We start from the raw sequence: 18,845 nt of genomic DNA, 5'->3' as shown, positions 1-18,845 counted from the left end.
AATCATGGTACTGTAACATGGCGCTGGTGTAGATTAAAGAAACCTGTTGAGTTTATCTGCACCTATCAGGGTATTAACAGGCCATTATTACAACAGGTACAGCTATTACACCTGCAGCAGGCCAAATGCTATATGCTATGCCACTTTTACAATCTGCATCTAATGACAATGTCATTTCTTTTTAAATAGAGGTTGATTGGTTTTCTTTGTCAGTAATGCTCTTCAATAATCTTACAAGCTAATGTTTGTTTTCTAAGGATGCCTTTGCTTCCTCTTTCCTTTAATTCTTCTTTAAGCTGAGGAACTGTCATTTTTGTAAAGTCAGTTGAGCTCAAAGGCACAGCAGAGTGAATTTGAGATGCAACAGTACTTTAACCACTTTGCAGATTAGATAAAGGTGTAGTAATTTCAGGCGGTACAGTTTTTTCTTTTTCGGAATATGTCCTCTTCCCAGTACTCTAGTTTGTTTCTGATAGGATCTGGGCTCCCATTCCCTTTTTCTTAAGTGCCATTAACATGACTCTTGATGAAGAACATCTCCAATATAGTCCCACTTGTTGAATTTCCAGAAAACGGTGGACCCTGCAACATCAATGTTCCTTTCAACTCCTTGCTCTGTAAATGTTTTTACTACTTGGTACATTTGGAAAAGCCATGGGATATATGGGAAACCATAATATGAAGGTATTGGGTAACTCTCTTTCACTTGTAACCTTCCCTTAATCCTTTGAGAGAAATGAAATCACTCACCTATTGTTTTGCTTTCAACCAAAACTCTGTGGGGCTGGTATTCGGTTGCCAGTTTCTGAGATTTTTTACAGGGCTGCGAAGTACACCCATATTTTTATGATCTGTTCAGCAGTTTCAGGCCTCAAGAAATCATTCATTTTCTCTGGAAGGTGATACAGCATTATTTTCTTATCATTTCTTATGAGACTTATACATTTGTGAACAGAACTTTCTTTGCCATCTGCATTTTTCTTTCCCAGACATCAAAAGACACTCCACAAGACCTTCTGCTGTGAATGAACTTATTTAGGTGTGCCTGTTTGTTGATCAGGTTTTCAATACTCTCCTAAATATCCCAATCATTAACTTCTGTTGTTAAACTGGCAGGTAACACTTATCAGTTATTCTTAAAAGCAGGTGAAGTTCATCAACAATTATATGATCCAATTCAATGTCCAGAAGGGGTTCCTTACAGCAGCCATAATCATTCTTTGATTTTTTGGACATTTCTTTCAATTCTTTTAAAGACCTTGAAAGTGGCTTATGAATTGAAATAACTAAAATGCTGATCTATTTTCCATCTATCATCCTTTTGGATTTTACACCATGCACATGCATAGTTAGCTGTTGCTCCATTTAAACCTAGCATGCAGAGAATGAATTTATAATTACCGCAATGCATGGTCCCTAATTGTTCCTTTCAACAGGGCATCGTAATCTAACACAAGCTGTAGGCCAGGGAAAACTTGTGAGGTTTTCTCAGAGGGTCCTCAGTGATAATTCTATGCTATTCTTTTTACAATGGAGAGGGTATTTCCAGGGCGAAAATTGGTTTCGTCTCCAAAAATTTAGCTGCATATCATTATTGAATCTGTTTATCAAACAAATTTTAAACATGTTTAAGCTTTGGTGTGAACGGGGTATAAGCTCCGGTTTACTGAACTCAACTACTTTTGCATATTCATGCTGACAGTTCTCTCTGTCATCCGACATTTTTTTAAAAAACCCGGGAAAATGTATTGTATTCCAACTCGGAAAACAGGAGGAGAGGCTACCTAGCTAGAAGAGAAATTTTGAAAATGGTGGACAAAGTAAGGCTGGTGTCAGCATGATTGCAGGAAGGGTGTTTGAGCGAGCGCAGAGCGCATGAAAGTGACACCTGGATGAACTCGTCTTGTTTGAGAAGAAAATATTAACCCTTTTTCCAGGGACGCTGGGAACCGTTAATTCTAGTTTTAATGGGCCGTTTTCAGTAAAGAAATCGATGATGGCTTTCAAACAAGAGATTCAGATTTAAGGACATCAAACATGAGCACAGAGCACTTACGTGGAACGTTTTAAGGTAGCACGTTTAGACAAATTTAAGGGGAATTAGAGAAGAAGTATGGGGGATTTTTCAGGAACAGGAGGAAATTTCAAAAGCGTTGGGAACCGTCGATTCATCAACTCTTTGTAAAAAATATTGCTCAAAGGCAAAAGGAAATATTCTTCATTTAAATTGGATTTGGCGACCTGACAAAAGTTTTATTCATAAGCTATGAAAGGAAGGTTTTGACTACGCTAAGTTCAGTTTTCACTGTTTTCTCTGTAATTTCAAACGCACCGAAATACAACATATCAAACTCATGGGGTACGAATAGTCTTAACATGAATGTAGTGACCACGCCCACTTCAACACCCCACTCAAATCGAGTGTAATTTTCGAATGTTTTACCATCGTGCGGATTCTCTACGTAAAAAGCACTCCATGTACCTCTGAAATATTAAACTATAATATTGTGGCTTTCTATTTCGCTAATTTTCTAACTTGAAGGTAAAGTTTTTCCCTCGTCATTTTTACCTTTTCTCCGAGCGGTTGCGTGAAATTAACAAGGCGTTTTTGATAAAAACACGACCGAGCGAAGGGTCTCGGGCGATATCTCTTTTACGCAGGCGCAAATTAAAAATGTACCGCCAGAATCAAAAAGAGGAACAAATTTCCTTTGTTTTGATATGTAAAGTGTCGAACAAAAAGCAGATTTACCTTCGTCAAATGGCGTTTCAAAACAGCTGTATCTTCCTCCTTTTGATTTTTCTTGTTTTGTAAGCGTGAAAGCAGAAGGAGAGGGATCGGGAAACTCAGAAAGTGCCTCGGGAATTAATCTGCCATCGTTTACATACAAGATAAACAAGTAAGATTTGTGAAGTTCGTTGAAGTATAAAGTCTAAATAAATGCCTTTTTAAAGCTTGTTTGCTGGATTTTTCGTAAACTTCCCTGATTAATTTTTCGTTTCAGCTTACTAGTCTATACTATTTCAAAGCAATGTCAAGACGAAGACGGAGAACCATGAGTCGGTCCTTTCAACAATCGTAAACAAAGTGTTTGAGCAATCAGGTATACGAGGTGTAATAATCAATAGCCGCATATCAGAAGTCTTCAAAAAGAAAGTATTCTGCCTTCAGAAAGCTGTCAAGAAAGCTAATAATCGTGGCGGAAGGCAATTAAACGGGCCCTCAGTATCGATTTAATATCATATCGATCTCAATATCATACAGTTTTGTATCTTTCTTCCGTGGATTCGCCTTTCTAACGAGGGTGTATGTTGAGAATTCATTGCAAAATCGCTTTGTGTTTTTTAATTTCCCTCTTTGACCTGTCCGCCATTTTGAAAATTCGTAACGGAGAGCATGCGCATTACGTGGGGTTAGTGGTTGCGTACACCTGGAACCGAGGAAAAACAAATGTTCGTCGCACTGGGGAAAGAGTTTGATATGCTAAGTCCACAAAGTGATGCGATTCGCATGCGCGGCGGCCATGATGTAATAAATTGTTCGCCATGAACTGTCTGGAAATACCTTTGCTAATGGCAATTATTATGATAAAACATCCATTCATGTAGGACTATTACTGTTTGAAGTAAATTTTTCACCGAATTCTGCCAATTTTCTCTGCCTATTAAAACCTAATCTATTGGTACTGAGTTTCAAAGGTAACATCTTGTTAGATATGTCCTTCCTTCGGTTGAATAAATAGAGAATAATACATGGGCGCGCGTAGATATGGAATTTCTCTTCGAGTGTTTCACTCGATAGCTCACGAGTGAGATGTCAAGTTGTGTTGATTGAACCATGATTGCAAAAACAACAATGGTCGTAAAGTCGACAGAAGACTTCTTTCAGGTAAACAGCCAAAATCGGCTGATGGAAAAACTTCCAGTTGTCGATTTTCATTCTCAGCCGAGAAATGCTAACATCAAAGCCACTGAATACGTAACTTTCGGTTTTTCCTTTTAGTATATTGGTTTTCTCCCCCTTCTAGAAAAGTTTGAACCTCACCGTCTGTCGCGATACGGAATTTTTCAGTATTTTAGCCGCCACAATCCGAGAACGTTCCGACAAACCACCTAATATTGAGAACCGGGAAGGCTTTGTCGATCATTCATCAAATTGTCCGAGTGGCGCCAAAGGCGAGTGACGTGTCAGTAGCTGATTGGCTATATCAACACACGTGAAAAAATACGAAGTTTTTTCACGTGTGTTGTTACGGCTTTTCTCAGGGCCGGAAATCCCTGTATAACACCGCAATTTATGTGATAAAAAACTTTTTTCGGAAATTATGAGTAAGTATCAATGTAGAAGTAACTTTGATATTCATAACATAGATTCTTGTTTTACAATAAGATGTTTTCAGTTTTTAGAGTACCCACTGACCAAAGTACTTAGGGTGCGTTCCTTTGGGAGAAGCCGGATCTCGATTTCTGATCTGTGGCGTTCCTTTCGAGCGAATCCATTTTCAGATCAGTGATCTATCAAATCCACTCTGGACAAGGATTCATCGGATCACTGATCTACGTGATCTATAGACGGATCATTGGATCATTGATCCAACGCGTTCCTTTGAGCGAAGGATCCGAAATTAATCATTTTGCCCAGCGGCGCTCAATCTCAAACAAGTAGGTTCTTCATATATTGACCGGAAAGATTGTTGGCAATCGCTCCACAAATTCTGCGATAAATACGAAATAAAATCAATTTTGTAATGTTAAATCGAGCGGCCACTGATCGCAGGCATTCAGGGTTCCCAAGTATCCGTATCTTAATCAATACTTGCTTCTGTAAGTCAGTAGCAGATCTCCCACCACTCCTTTGCCCATGAGGCAGACCTAGGCAAGTAGCTAACAGGCGTTCTTTACAGCTGACTGTAGTTCTTGACATCCGAAAATGACTTTAAAAATCTGAAACAATGTAGATTAGTTTAATACGTTCGAAGTAATTCTCAATGTGGATATGACTCTGCCTCTCCCCTATAAAAAAAATAGTAATTGTAGTAAAAGTAATCTTGACAACTTCTCACTTCTTGTAGTATTGAATCATCGGAAAGTTCTTTTATTAACGAAAGAACAGCTGTTCTATCCACAACACCAATTCCAATTCCGCTTACGCGCCTGCTGTCATGGTTACTGATCTGGTGATGACTTTGATGCAACGTGATCTGTGTGATCTTGGATCACAAATCCTAATCTGGAACCTCCCAAAGGAACGCACCCTTAAATTTCCCATAAATACCAATCTAGGCCTACTGCTCAACCTCTGACTGAGAATCAATCGGGATGACTCCAGGGCCGTAAAGAACTCGGATCAGCAGAAGGAAGGAAAACTTTCACTTGCTTTACCTTTTCATTGGATTCAAATTTTTACATGTGATACCGATCATTATAGTCTATTCAATAACATCTACAACCATACTAGAGTATTAATGTCCACCCACCAGGAATATATCAACAGGAACTCTCACATCCCATATAAACCCTTGGAGACTTCCTTTGCCCGTATTTTTCTTCATTTGAGAACTTAACTAGAGGTTGCGGTGTGCTGGCTAATCGTAGCAAATGAAATTATTGTGTAACGACGCTCTGTCACACGTGATTACGAGAAACGTTCATCGAGTGAAGACAGTCAAACTTCTGATTGTGATACTCTCGCGGACGTGGTGAGAACAGAGTATATCGGGGGAATTTTGAAAACTAAGACTGTTCTTAAAATAAAATGATATACAGGCAGCGTAGGTAGGTATGATGCGTGAGAAACATGAGAGGACGGATATGGCTTTTACTGCAAGTGTCATCTCCCGCAGCGTTATTTCCCCGAGTCTGTTGGGAATGTGTGAAAGCATGTCAAACTGTAGGAGATCAACTTATCATCGCTAGTCATTGGGGTCCTGGTTAGTGTTGTTATGCGACTCCATAACCTTTTAAACTGTAGAGATCAATGTGTCATCGCTCGTGAATGGAGTCCTGGTTAATGTTATGAATGTCGTAATATGATTTTTTAATCTTAATAAAAGACTCCATTCTTTTGCCTGTTGTCCTGTTGTCTTAACCGGCTTTCAACCACGAGTTGTTTGTTAGTGGTAGGATGGCATGTTCTTTCTACGACATATTTGTGGGTATGCAGCTATCCCGTATGGTGAATAACTAAAAGCGCTTTCCAGTAGCCTGTTGGTAAACGGCTTTCTCCCAGATCTTCACGGTCAATTGATTTCGTGGGCGTATCGAAATATCGAGCCTGACACCCTTAACGCTTGCGTACTTGTCTTCAATTATTCTGTCAAAAACATCATTTAGATTTCGAGCATGTCTAATCAACACGACTTATTTAGTATGCGAGGAACTGTGAGAAATGTGAACTTGTAGAGGTGAGTCAGTGGAGTTATGGTTATCCTCCCACCTTTAGATTTTTAGCGCGAACATAGCTTACATACACGGATACACAGGATAGGTACGAGATGAGAGATGAATATACAAAAATGTTTCAGGGATGAGGCCTTCTGTGCCACTTGGCGCGAAGAAGTAAGGTGAAGGTGAAGTTGCTACAATGGAACTTAATAATTGAAAGAAAATGTTAACTAAGATACCTTGGTTTTTCAATCATTAATTTTAAGAGAAGGCTTTGGCTTTGGCTTGTGAAAACGCTTGCAAATAGATCTTAAATTTTAGAAAAAGGGAAAAGTCTCTGCTTAAACTCAAAGCCTAAATGCTGACTCCTAGGTTCCACCAGGCAGTGTCCTAATACAAAGTTTTTTGAGCCACAGCATCCTTGTTTTATTCCTAAGTTAATTTTTGGCCTTTGCCAGTGGACTGCAAGAGTTATTGTTACAATAGCAAACAGAAACTGGCAAAAAGATGAGTCATCTTGGCAGTCCTGCTGATAAAAGATGTGACATCTTCACAACAGGAATACTGATTTGCTAAAGTAACAATGGAAACAGAATGTTATCTTGCATATGCCTAATTCTTCTATTCTTGATTATTTTCTTCTTCCTTTCTTTCCCAATATTTCAACTACAAGAAGGCTTAGGCTCAAATAATTTATTATACCATTTGTGCCTACATTTATGTTATTCTAGATCTCACAATGAACACTAATGTAATAGGGAACACAGTTGTGTGGCAGATGATAATGATCAAATGAATAAGTCTACTGAATTCATTTAAAAGTACTATGTTTACACACTAGATGGACGGTACCATTGACACTGATAAGTCTCAAAACAGGTCAAAGCCTATCATTTGGTCACATAGAAACACACCCAAACTACTATGTCATGCACCAGGTCTGTTAGTAAGGGCTATTCTTCAGGGTTCTGATATTCAAAATTATACCAGAGTTAAGATAGTGTGCACTTATTTCTAAGAACTCAGAAAACAACACACCAGAACAGATGGGTTCTCAAGGCAACCCACCCAGTTTTAACTTTGTTTATTTACTTTTAGATATGCAAACAAGTTATACTTGGTTTTACTTCCAATTGGTCAAGAAATTGGCATTGAGACTTTGTAGCTAATGTCTAACAATGGAAAGCCAATAATGATGATAATTAGTTATTATTACATAAAACTATACCATAAAATTTGACACTGAGTTACTGAAAACAACTCATACTTCATAATATGGGATTAACACAAACATGCTGGCACACATTTTGCAATTTATTTCCTATTGTATACCTGGCCATCCATCCAACATTGTGGCCTTTCTGTGCTGCTGGAACTGTTTTTGTGATAAATTTTTTTGTTTTTAATTTACTGTGGTGTGACTTTCCCTAATCCTGCTGCTAACTGTGGAAGAGGGCAGACTAATTCAGAGGGTTTCCACTAGCAGCCTACAAGCAGTTTTCTTTTTGTTTCCAACCAAAATTGATCATCTCAAGGTGATATTTGTCTCTGTTGACAGGTATCAGCAAACTAGCAAAAATGTGTCATTTTGGCTGATCCAGAATTATCCATAGCCATTAGTTGCCCCCAAGCGATGGGAGGTGATGGAAATTCTATGGACTAGGGATCTAAAAAAGGCTGCCAAATGGTGCGAAGAAAAGTATTGAGGCTAAATTACATGCCTAATATGATTTTCATGTTTTCACATGTGGATCATTATTAGCAAGTATTTCCTCTGACAAAAACATTGCTAGAGTTAAACACTTGCTAAATTTTTGCATCTGTAATTTAACACAATAGCTGCCACTGTCACCAAGAAACAAATATCTTTTAACTGAATTTCAACTCTGGTTGACTTTATTTTTTAAAAATGTGTATATATTTAAGTAAGTTAGTTAGTTACTTATTCATTTAGTTATTCATTTAGTTATTTACTTATTCAAGTCTTTTTGTTTTGATTGTTCTGAATGTTATTGCTGTGAGAACAATTAGGAGAAGCCTATCTTAGACAAAACCTTTTCATATATTTTCCTTGATCAGAGCTATATTTTATGTATTCAATTTAGACTTAACTCTAACACTGTTGATAGAGATACACAGAGGGTAGGCATGGTTGCCACAAACAGAACTTTCCAAAATTCCCTGACTATTAAGGTACTGACCTATCCATGATAAAAATAAAATTTCCCTGATGAAATGGATACAAAATGTCCAGTCTCCTCTTCTTCATTAAAACATTGCTGAGATCATCTGAAATATTTCTTCCAGCATGGTATGAAACTCAGTGGTGTAAAAACTTTAATTTCCCTGACTTTTCCCTGACCTTGAAATTTCTATCCCTGGCCATTTTTTGATCTGTGGTAACCTTGGTGGGGCAAGATCAACACTACATAGCAAGATAGAAGGGAAAATGCTCAAAGCTCAATGACTGTCCTTTTCGGACGAAAGTTTTGCCTGTCAGCTTGGCAAATAGAAATAAACGAATTCCCGCTAAATCATTTCAGAACGTGGCAATTTCAAATGGGGATTCCTTGCCTTATTTCACGTAAATGATTGTAGTTTTTTTTCATTTCATCATAAAAAGGAGACGAATTTTGAGGGCTACACTCTCCCCTCCCCCTATGAGTTTATGTTGAAGTCAACCCCAGGACGTTTTGTACAATGCAAGACAATGCTAGTTTGATTACGTTCAGCTTCAGTTCGGTGATATCGTTTTTTGTAACCAACTGCTCATTTTCTGATACGTATTTTATTCTATTTTGACGCTAACCGAGTACCTACCTTGGTTTTGTCCAGGGTCTTTTTATTCTGTTCGACTAATGCTTTCCATTTGCCATAATACATTCGCGCCAATCCCTTAGCGCGAGAATATGCATCTCTTTCCTTTTGTGTTCTCATTTCTCTGTTCTCCCTTTCCCTAGCTGTCCTTGACAATCGTTTACGTTTCCTCCTTTGATTTCGCATCCTGCGTTTTTCTTCAATTGTATTTTCCCCAGATCGTCGTGGCATGATTACTTTGCCAAGCACGCGCCAAGCGCGCGCTTTTTGCTGGCGATCGCCTTCGGTACTCGATTCCCTGTGGCTGAGTTTGTGCCCGCGTTTCCATACCGATATAATGTTGTAGAAAATTCTAGTGGACAGCGGCCTATCTCAACGCGATAAAACGATAAAAATTAACCGGAAAGCTTTATTCGCAGTGAATGTACAACTACGAAGAATTAATGTGGATGAAATAGGGTACAAGGTTTATGCAAGGAGTACCAGAAAAAAAAAAAAGCAGTTGAAATCCTCCAAGTATAAATTTTAATGTAAAATGCATTTTCCACGCGTTTCAATATCACCCGACCTGCCACAGACATCTGATCAGATTTATTTATTATTCCCTCATCGGTAGTAGTACATCCTGTGCCAATTACGTAAGTGGAAGTCATGTTTATTGACAAAGTTTGACAAGCGATGACGTGTCATTGATGCCTAACATTCCCTCATCGGAAAATTGAGACATGTATAGGTCTGTTGGTGTTCTGGTTCACTTTCAGTAAAACGACATTTCTGTCACAAAGTGACGAGATTATGACGCCTTGCGGTAAGCATATTGAAGCAACCTGGAGCGCTACCAGATACTCCAGAAAAAAAGCCCATACAAAGCCTTAGAAAAGTTTTATAAGGCTTTGTATGGGACAACGGGAGGTACTTACAGTGCACGCGTTTTCCGTCTGTCATGCTCCTTGTCCTAATGCTCAATCTTGTTCCCAGTGTCCTCTCTTCCCTGTTCAAATGAACAACCTTGGGGAACCAGTAAGTGAGGCGGCAGTTACAAGATAACGTCGGGGCTGTCCTGGTGTACCGGTACACGAGGGAATTCCTTTTGTTTTCATAACCATACATGGAGTTATGACGCAGTTCCTTAATGTTTCCTTCTTTTGTGTGCCGGTACACGAGGACACAACCATAACGTCGGTTTAATGAGGAGACAAGGGCGAATTACTTTGGAAAACATAAAAACTTGTAAGGTATGAGTACAATGTTAAATTTAGCTTATTTCCCACGATGGTAGTAGTAGTTGGGTATATACCTAAATATTTTATATTCATCTGGGTTTCCTTTTCAAATTCGATTGAGTTACTGCTATCAATTAAAAGAACTGAAGTAGTTTGTTTTCATTTGAAATTTACTTTGGAATGTCTCAACTGTTAAAATGTTTCCATTGCCAAAAGCATATGAGAGAGTTTCCTTACTAAAGAAATTTTACACTTAATAAGTTATTTGGGCAACAGATAATTTGGAATAAAATAGATGAATGTACTTTGATGAAAGCAAGGTTCAAAATAACAGCCGGCTGCCGGCGGCAGCCGGAACTTTTAGCGCACTTATCAGCGATTTTTCACCGAAGAACCAGAATTTCATAGCAAAATATTACGCTTACTGATCGTCCAACTGAAGTAAAAGTCGCTGTGATGCTATAATGAACTTTTCATGTTAGGCAATTATGCAGCCAAGAAATGCGTGAAAAGCTTTTCGGAAACCTATACGAGTATAAAGTTTCGAAATTCGAAGCGTGCTACAGGGAGTATTTTTGTTTACAGTATTCAGCTTTCCACGTATTTGTGGTATCAAGAAAAGCTGGTCAAATTCAAAGACAATGCCCTTTGTTTAGTATCTCAAATATCCATAAAAGGATATCTTGAAACAATAGCTTTAGAGCCAAACAATGGCTTATTAATTCACGAGGGAAATTCAAACTCGCTGCCATTACAATAGCAAAATTCACGAGGTAAATTCAAACATAGCCGATTACTGCACGAGCGCGAAATTTGAATATTTAGCGAAAGCGCGTGTATGTCAAATCTTACCCTGGGGAGGAGTAGGGAGTTACTTTTTGTTCAAGCTCACTTGCTACTCAGGGAGGGTTGGTCAAGACACAGAATGTCGCAACTGAGAGACTGACAAAGAGTGATGAAACCAAATGAAATTTGTGTGAATGGTCACGAATGAAACTTGTTTGAATTGCAAGCCCGGTTTTCTACGTGATGTTTTGTGGCATATTGGCGGAGAGAAATAATTATATAGATCTCCCTGACTGCGACTATCAAGGGATGATGGAGTTCTTGCGATACATTTACACCGAGGAAGTTGGCTTCAATGGGGACAATATTTTGCAGTTACTCTATTTGGCAGAGAAATACATGATTCCCTCGCTGACCAACCGCTGCATTTTATTTTTGCGTGAGCATCTGGATTCAAGTAACATCTTTTGTGTCTTGAAACACTCCAAGTTAATTGAAAATAAGTCTCTCTGGCGCTCTTGCTGGAAATTTATTGATAAAGAAGCCAAAGATGTTTTGGAAGCAAGCGAGTTCTTCGAAATGGACCGATCAGACTTGATTGAATTGGTAAAAAGGAACACACTCAACGTCAAGGAAATTGAATTGTTCACTGCCATCAATAAGTGGGCGGCAAACCAATGTAAAAAGCTCGGACTTGATACAGTGGAACGCCGTCAAATCCTTGGAGATGACATCATAGACAACTTGAGGTTTCCAGTTATGGAAGAAAATGAATTTAATGTTGTTAAAAGCACCAATCTGTTAACCAAGGAAGAAACACAGGAGGTTTTGAACAACTTCGCTGACAGCAGATGGCCAATTCGGTTTTTGCGGCACAAGAGGCAATACGACCCTTCATCTCAAAGAAGAACTCTCTATCACAGGGGGCAGATATTGGATATCTTTGATTAAATCATGTCTGCTCGACAAAACCCACTCAGCAGCGCATGTTTCTCACATTAATTTGTTTTGGTTTATGTTTTAATATTCGTATTAATACTCTTTATATGTGCTTAAGAAGAGGACAGATTGAAGGGGGAATGGAAAATCGTGATATATGCAATTGGTTAATTACTTTTGTTTTATTTGGTGGCCCCTAAAAGAGCCGTTTTGTTTGTTGTCGGTGGACTTGTTGAACGCCATGCATCCAGTCTATTCTTCATCTGAACTTGAGTTTACCCAGGACAGGTCGATTTTCTCTGTGAATTAAACAAAAACGAAAATTAGAAACTATGATCATCAAATGAAACGAACGATGATAAAATAAACCACGGTATTGTTATGGAAAAGAATGTAAATTCCAAACGATGTAATAAAACTGAAATACATCGTTAAATGTAACCTCGGCTGATATTTGTCAACGTACCATTCTTCCTTTGCTCTTGCTGACTCCTTTCACGGCTAAATGTTGTTGAAGCGTGAAACATGCAAGTTTGTGTAAACACCGTCACATTATCGTGTTTACGTTTCCGCACTTACATACTACCTTTAATCAAGATTTATTTTCTGCCAAATCCTGTTCAATGTCGTTTGCAAAGCCTTCTTACACGTTCAAATTAAAGTCGGTACTGTACAGTACGGATTTCCCATGGAGAAGCGCGACAGTTTGTCTCGACAAAGTTGTATATTTCACGCTTGAACAAACACCGAAAAATTGAGCCGTTTGCAACGTTTTCTTAGAAAAGGAATTGCTGCCACAAAACATGTTGATCAAAGTAAAGATTCTGATGCTGAAATTATTTTAAGCAATTTAAGGTAAATGTTCCTTTTAGTACTGTTAATAAATCATATTGAGTATTGAAGACATGTGCTGACTGCCCATTTATTATTGACAGTTAGGAAAACAATGAGCCTTGACAAAAGCCTACAAATTCACGTAAAAAGCTAAAAAATTATTTTCAATCCTGAAAAGTTATGGTTTTACTTCGAGTGAAAGACCAAAAACTTAAAGATAAAAAACAGGTAAAATTATACAGGTAGGAAACGTTTATACTCATTGAGAGGATTGGATGTAGGAGTGTTGATGAAAGAAGGTAATTTTTCTATTTTTATGGCTATTACCTCATATAGGAGGCGAAGCCACACATGTCGTTGAAATGAGTCAGTGAGTTAGTAGTTTCCTGGTGCTACTGATTGTTTATTTCAGAGCACTAAAGAAGACGATAAACATCTAAAAATCATCTCAGTATGGTGCGTAAAAAATCAAAGCTTTTCCTTGCAGAAATATCTTTGAAGATGTGATTAGGGCATTTAGAGGAATTTCCTTTCGGTCAAAAGAACGCATTTTAATGCTTGAATTAGGGAATTATGCCCAGTAGATTGAAAAGTGAGGTTTTTTTTTTTAGTCCGTGCTGTGACACTACATATGATGATAAAACTTCTCAAAATAATTTTACACTGGTGTCTCAGCCACTTAATTGATAACAAGACTTTTCATGGCATAAATATCTGGATAGGTGATCTATTAGTCATACAAGCCCTGAAGACTAATTTTATTTATTTGAAGAGGGAGTATTTTACCATTTCAATCTGCAACTTACACCTAAAAGAGCTGCTAAATTTGTGAAGGGAGTGTTGTCTGAAATAAGATACCTTGGGTTTAACATGTGACCAGGGGAAGGGTGAGATGCTGGAAAATCCTATAATGGGGAATGTCTTGTTGTATGAATCAAAAGAAATTGTGGTGAAATGGGTAAATGAATTTTATTCAGCAGGCAAAATCAAAAGGAGCATAGTTTAATCAATATTTGGGCCTAGAGGATAGACTGATAGAGGAACTGTGAGCTCTTTGAGCTAGCAGATATGAATTATCATATCTATTACTATTGTTATCATTATTACATTTAATATTGTTAATATTATTCTTACCATTCAATTATCAGTTAAGTGTCAAATAATCAGTTAAGTGTCAAAGAATCATCTTTCTCTTGTGGAACAGGGTACTTGTAAATATGTGGGACGCAGTTGGCTTTCTGCACCTGAGACAAATCTTCTGTAACACTACCTTCTAGTATCATTATACAATCTTGAATTCTCTTCCATACTTTATACAAATTGTGCTATATAAATAACACATATAGTGTTAAACTCCTTTTTTGTGATTTTTATCATTTTCTTTTACCTTTTTCTTTTCACCAGATTCTTTCCATTAAAGTCTATCTATCTATCTATCTATCTATCTATATATTAAAGGAATCTCTTTTGTAATGTCCACTAGAAATTTCTGTTGTCCATTTTTTGCACTTTGGGTTGCTCCACTTGATGGTGATAGGTGGAGTGACTTTTAAATTAAGACAAGTTCATTGAACAAATTGTTCACACGATGGCAACTATAGATTAAAGTTTAAAATCACAGGGACAACATTTAGATTGTATGAACTGGTTGTGTGAAGCTATGTAAAGGGACATTTTGGAAATGCATTTCTCTTAGCATGTCCTTACTCATGTCAAGGTTTTTCTTTCAGGGCCTTGGCCAGAAATTGCACTGTCTGTGAATCCCTTTGTTAGTGGCAATTCTTATAGTAAAACTTTCTTTCCTGGAAGAGTATGACTGTTTGAAACATATTTTGCTCAACTCACTGTCCAATTTCTTTGTTTATTCAAACTTAATTCATTGCTTCGGAAACCCTGTCAAATATGCAAATCTGGTTGAGTAAATCTCTTTTATGTTTGCTTCTTACATTATAGAATACTTTAGCATGGCCAAAACATCCACTTCTGGGAAAAAGCCATACCAGTGCAAAACCTGTGACAAGTGCTTTCATAGACAAGGAGATCTAGAGGTTCATGAGAGATCCCACACTGGAGAGAAGCCATACCAGTGTAAAAGTTGTGACAAGTGGTTTAGTGATAAAAGAAATCTACATAGACATGAAAGATCCCACACTGGGGAGAAGCCATACCAGTGTAAGACATGTGACAAGTGGTTTAATCATAAAGGAAATCTACAAGTACATGAAAGATCCCACACTGGAGAGAAGCCATACCAGTGCAAAACATGTGACAAGTGCTATGCACGAAAGGGTGATCTAACAGTACACGAAAGATCCCACACTGGAGAGAAGCCATACCAGTGCAAAACATGTGACAAGTGCTTTGCAGGAAAGGGTGATCTAACAGTACATGAAAGATTCCACACTGGAGAGAGGCTTTTTATTACCAGTGCAAAACTTGTGACAAGCAGTTTCCACAAAAGCAGTTTCTAACAGTACATGAAAGATCCCACACTGGAGAGAAGCCGTACCAGTGCAAAACTTGTGACAAGTGGTTTAGTCAGAAAGGAAATCTACAAGTACATGAAAGATCCCACACTGGAGAGAAGCCATACCAGTGCAAAGCATGTGACAAGTGCTATGCACGAAAGGGTGATCTAACAGTACACGAAAGATCCCACACTGGAGAGAAGCCATACCAGTGCAAAACATGTGACCAGTGCTTTGCACGAAAGGGTGATCTAACAGTACACGAAAGATCCCACACTGGAGAGAAGCCGTACCAGTGCAAAACTTGTGACCAGTGGTTTAGTCAGAAAGGAAATCTACAAGTACATGAAAGATCCCACACTGGAGAGAAGCCATACCAGTGCAAAACTTGTGAGAAGTGCTTTGCACAAAAGGGTGATCTAACAGTACATGAAAGATTCCACACCGGAGAGAAGCCATTCCAGTGCAAAACTTGTGACAAGTGGTTTAGTCGTAAAGGAAATTTACATGGACATAAAAGATCCCACACTGGAGAGAAGCCATACCAGTGCTATGCATGTGACAAGTGCTTTGCACGAAAGGGTGATCTAACAGTACATGAAAGATTCCACACTGGAGAGAGGCTATACCAGTGCAAAACTTGTGACAAGCAGTTTCCACAAAAGCAGGTTCTAACAGTACATGAAAGATCCCACACTGGAGAGAAGCCATACCAGTGCAAAACTTGTGACAAGTGGTTTAGTCAGAAAGGAAATCTACAATTACATGAAAGATCCCACACTGGAGAGAAGCCATACCAGTGCAAAACTTGTGACAAGTGGTTTAGTCGTAAAGGAAATCTACATAGACATAAAAGATCCCACACTGGAGAGAAGTCATACCAGTGTAAAACTTGTAATAAGCAGTTTACTCATGAAGGAAATCTACAAGTACATGAAAGATCCCACACTGGAGAGAAGCCATACCAGTGCAAAAGCTGTGACAAGAGGTTTACTCAGAAAAGAAGTCTACAAGTTCATAATAGATCTCACACTGGAGAGAAGCCATACCAGTGCAAAACTTGTGATAAGTGGTTTACACAAAAAGAAACTCTAAAAGCACATATGAGATCTCATACTGGAGAGAAGCCATACCAGTGTAAAACGTGTGGTAAGCGGTTTATGCAGAAAAGAAAACTACAAGTACATCAAAGATCCCACACTAGAGAGAAGCCCTACCAGTGTAAAAGCTGTGACAAGTGGTTTAGTCGTAAAATAATTCTGAGAGTACATAAAAGATCCCATGCTGGAGAGAAGCCATACCAGTTCAAAGCTTGTGACAAGTGGTTTATTCAGAAGGGAACACTTCAAAGGCATGAAAAATTGCACTCTGGACAGCAGCCATATTCCTCAGATATTTATAACGAAACATTTACTTGCTGGATTTGTCAGGAGGAACTTAGCAGTGCTTCCCAGCTCATTAACCACTATGAGGAACACATGAAGTTGCCTTGATATTATTGTTGATACATGTAAGTCTATCTGATGTAAGATTACAAATACATGGAACAAGCACAATAGGGAAGCAGGTGCATTATAGATATAAAGTTTTGGTGATATACTCTCTTTAGGTTAGACTGAAGTTATATTTTGGTGAAAAAGTAAAGTTTTCTATTTTCCTCTTCACAAATTTCAGTGGATTGTAACCAAACTTGGTTGTTGGGTCATTCACAAATAGGAGTTATTGAAATGATGACAGATTGTGGAAGTACATGTCAATAACGAGAGTAAGCTTGTTACATGTTAGAGGAGATCCATGGTAAAAAACAGAGCAGCAGAAACAAAACACTATTTATTTTTGAATCAGCTTCATGTTAAAGCTCAAATTCGAAGAAAGCATTTGAGTATGTAATTGTTGTGAGTTTTGCTTGTGACTTATTAGTTCAGCCCAGCAGACTGTTAAAAATTGATGCAGAGTCTGCATCAAAGTCTGCTGAAATTCCTTCCATATATTTAGGGCTCACTTTTATTTTTCTCAAATCAAGCAATTTATATACAAGGTCAGACAGATTGGAGTTTTCATTTTGTCACAAGAATGAGATTAGGCCAAAAAAACTCATGAAATTGAATGTTCCCATTAGGATTTGAACCCTCACAGTGTAACATTGTGGCTACTCTCATAACCTAGCAGTCAGAAAAAAATGATGAGGAGTAGACTTTATGTACCAGTTGCATGAAGCTATTTTAAAGGACTCGTTGTTGATGCACTTCTTTCTTTATGTGCTGACTCAAATCACAATTTTTGTTTTTGGGCACCTGCCAGCAGTGGGCATGGTGAACAGTTTCATACAGTCAGCAATTGTTATTGCTGATGCACATGTTGTCAGTGATCAAAACTACCAGCATGGATATTCTCAGTAGTCAACACGATGGGCATGTATTTCTGCTAGCTCTGAAATGGTAGATCATCAGAGAAAAATGCCTTGGTTATTTCTAGCACTTGTCACAAGTCACAAGTGACTTTTTAAAGCCGATGTAAAGGAGAAGAAAAGCCAACAGTCAGGGAGTATGTTTTAACCCTTAAACTCCCATAAGTGACCAAGACAGAATTTCTCCTTACAATATTAATGCAACATAGAGCACACAAGTGATGAGAATGAAGAAAAATATTAGTTAGAAGATTATCAGTTGATCCAATACCAAATTCTCAAAACTAACATCTCAAGAACTGTATGGCAGAAAGTAAGGAGAATTACTAATGAGATCTTGGGAGTTTAAGGGTTAGAGTTGAATGAGTTATTTCAAGGCAATCACTGGATCACAAAGTACATAAAACTTCTGTTATATTTCGGGAGCTCAAGGAGCTTAATAAGCTTATATTAGAAGAGAAATTGTGATCTAATATTAAAAGACGTTTGAGTTTTGAAGTAAAATGAATAAAGTTGATTCTCAGATTGACTATCTTATAAAGTGGGACAGGTACAGCTATTACACCTGCAGCAGGCTAAATGCTATATGCTATGCTACTTTTACAATCTGCATCTAATGACACTTTTATTTCTTTTTAAATAGAGGCTGACTGGTTTTCTTTGTTTGTAATGCTCTTCAATAATCTTACAAGCTAATGTTTTGTTTTCTTAGGGATGCGTTTGATTCCTCTTTCCTTTAATTATTCCTTAAGCTGAGGCACTGTCATTTTTGGAAAGTCAATTGAGCTCAAAGGCACAGCAGAGTGAGTTTGAGATGCAACAGCACTTTAACCACTTTGCAGATTAGAAAGAGGTGGAGTAGTAATTTTAGGGGGTGCATTTTTTTTTTTTTGGACTATGTCCTCCTCCCAGTACTCTGTTTTGTGTTCCTGATAGGATCTGGGCTCCCGTTCCCTTTTTCTTAAGTACCATTGGCATTATTCTTGA

General features: G+C 38.0%; 2 protein-coding genes and 1 long non-coding RNA gene across 3 annotated transcripts; 2 read left to right on the top strand and 1 right to left on the bottom strand.

Annotated features, from left to right (window-relative positions):
* Positions 1-7,071: 7,071 nt before the first annotated feature.
* Positions 7,072-9,666, bottom strand: LOC149039767 (uncharacterized). The gene is made up of 2 exons (XR_016179823.1): positions 9,205-9,666; positions 7,072-8,809 (listed from the first exon to the last, which is right to left on the bottom strand). It is a non-coding gene; the product is annotated as an uncharacterized LOC149039767 (long non-coding RNA).
* Positions 9,667-9,785: 119 nt separating this feature from the next.
* On the top strand, positions 9,786-18,371 carry LOC149039766 (uncharacterized). Its single transcript, XM_089182706.1, has 3 exons — positions 9,786-10,436; positions 14,937-15,371; positions 15,461-18,371. The coding sequence occupies exons 2-3, from the start codon at positions 14,948-14,950 to the stop codon at positions 16,942-16,944; spliced, it is 1,908 nt and encodes a 635-aa protein (XP_089038832.1). The 5' UTR covers positions 9,786-10,436; positions 14,937-14,947; the 3' UTR covers positions 16,945-18,371.
* On the top strand, positions 11,523-12,161 carry LOC113668283 (BTB/POZ domain-containing protein 6). Its single transcript, XM_027184167.2, has one exon. The coding sequence runs from the start codon at positions 11,523-11,525 to the stop codon at positions 12,159-12,161; it is 639 nt and encodes a 212-aa protein (XP_027039968.2).
* Positions 18,372-18,845: the final 474 nt, after the last annotated feature.

Source organism: Pocillopora damicornis, chromosome 9 (genome assembly GCF_964200805.1).
Source record: "Pocillopora damicornis chromosome 9, jaPocDami1.2, whole genome shotgun sequence".
Lineage (NCBI taxonomy): Eukaryota > Metazoa > Cnidaria > Anthozoa > Scleractinia > Pocilloporidae > Pocillopora > Pocillopora damicornis.
The sequence above is the reverse complement of the archived record's forward strand: the minus strand, read 5'-3'. Positions and strand labels throughout refer to the sequence as shown.

Coding starts and splice junctions, on each gene's coding strand:
- LOC149039766 (XM_089182706.1), top strand. CDS start 14,948: ATGGCCAAAACATCCACTTCTGGGAAAAAGCCATACCAGTGCAAAACC. Junction 15,372..15,460: donor AAAGGGTGATCTAACAGTAC/ATGAAAGATTCC, acceptor TTCTAACAGTAC/ATGAAAGATCCCACACTGGA.
- LOC113668283 (XM_027184167.2), top strand. CDS start 11,523: ATGGAGTTCTTGCGATACATTTACACCGAGGAAGTTGGCTTCAATGGG.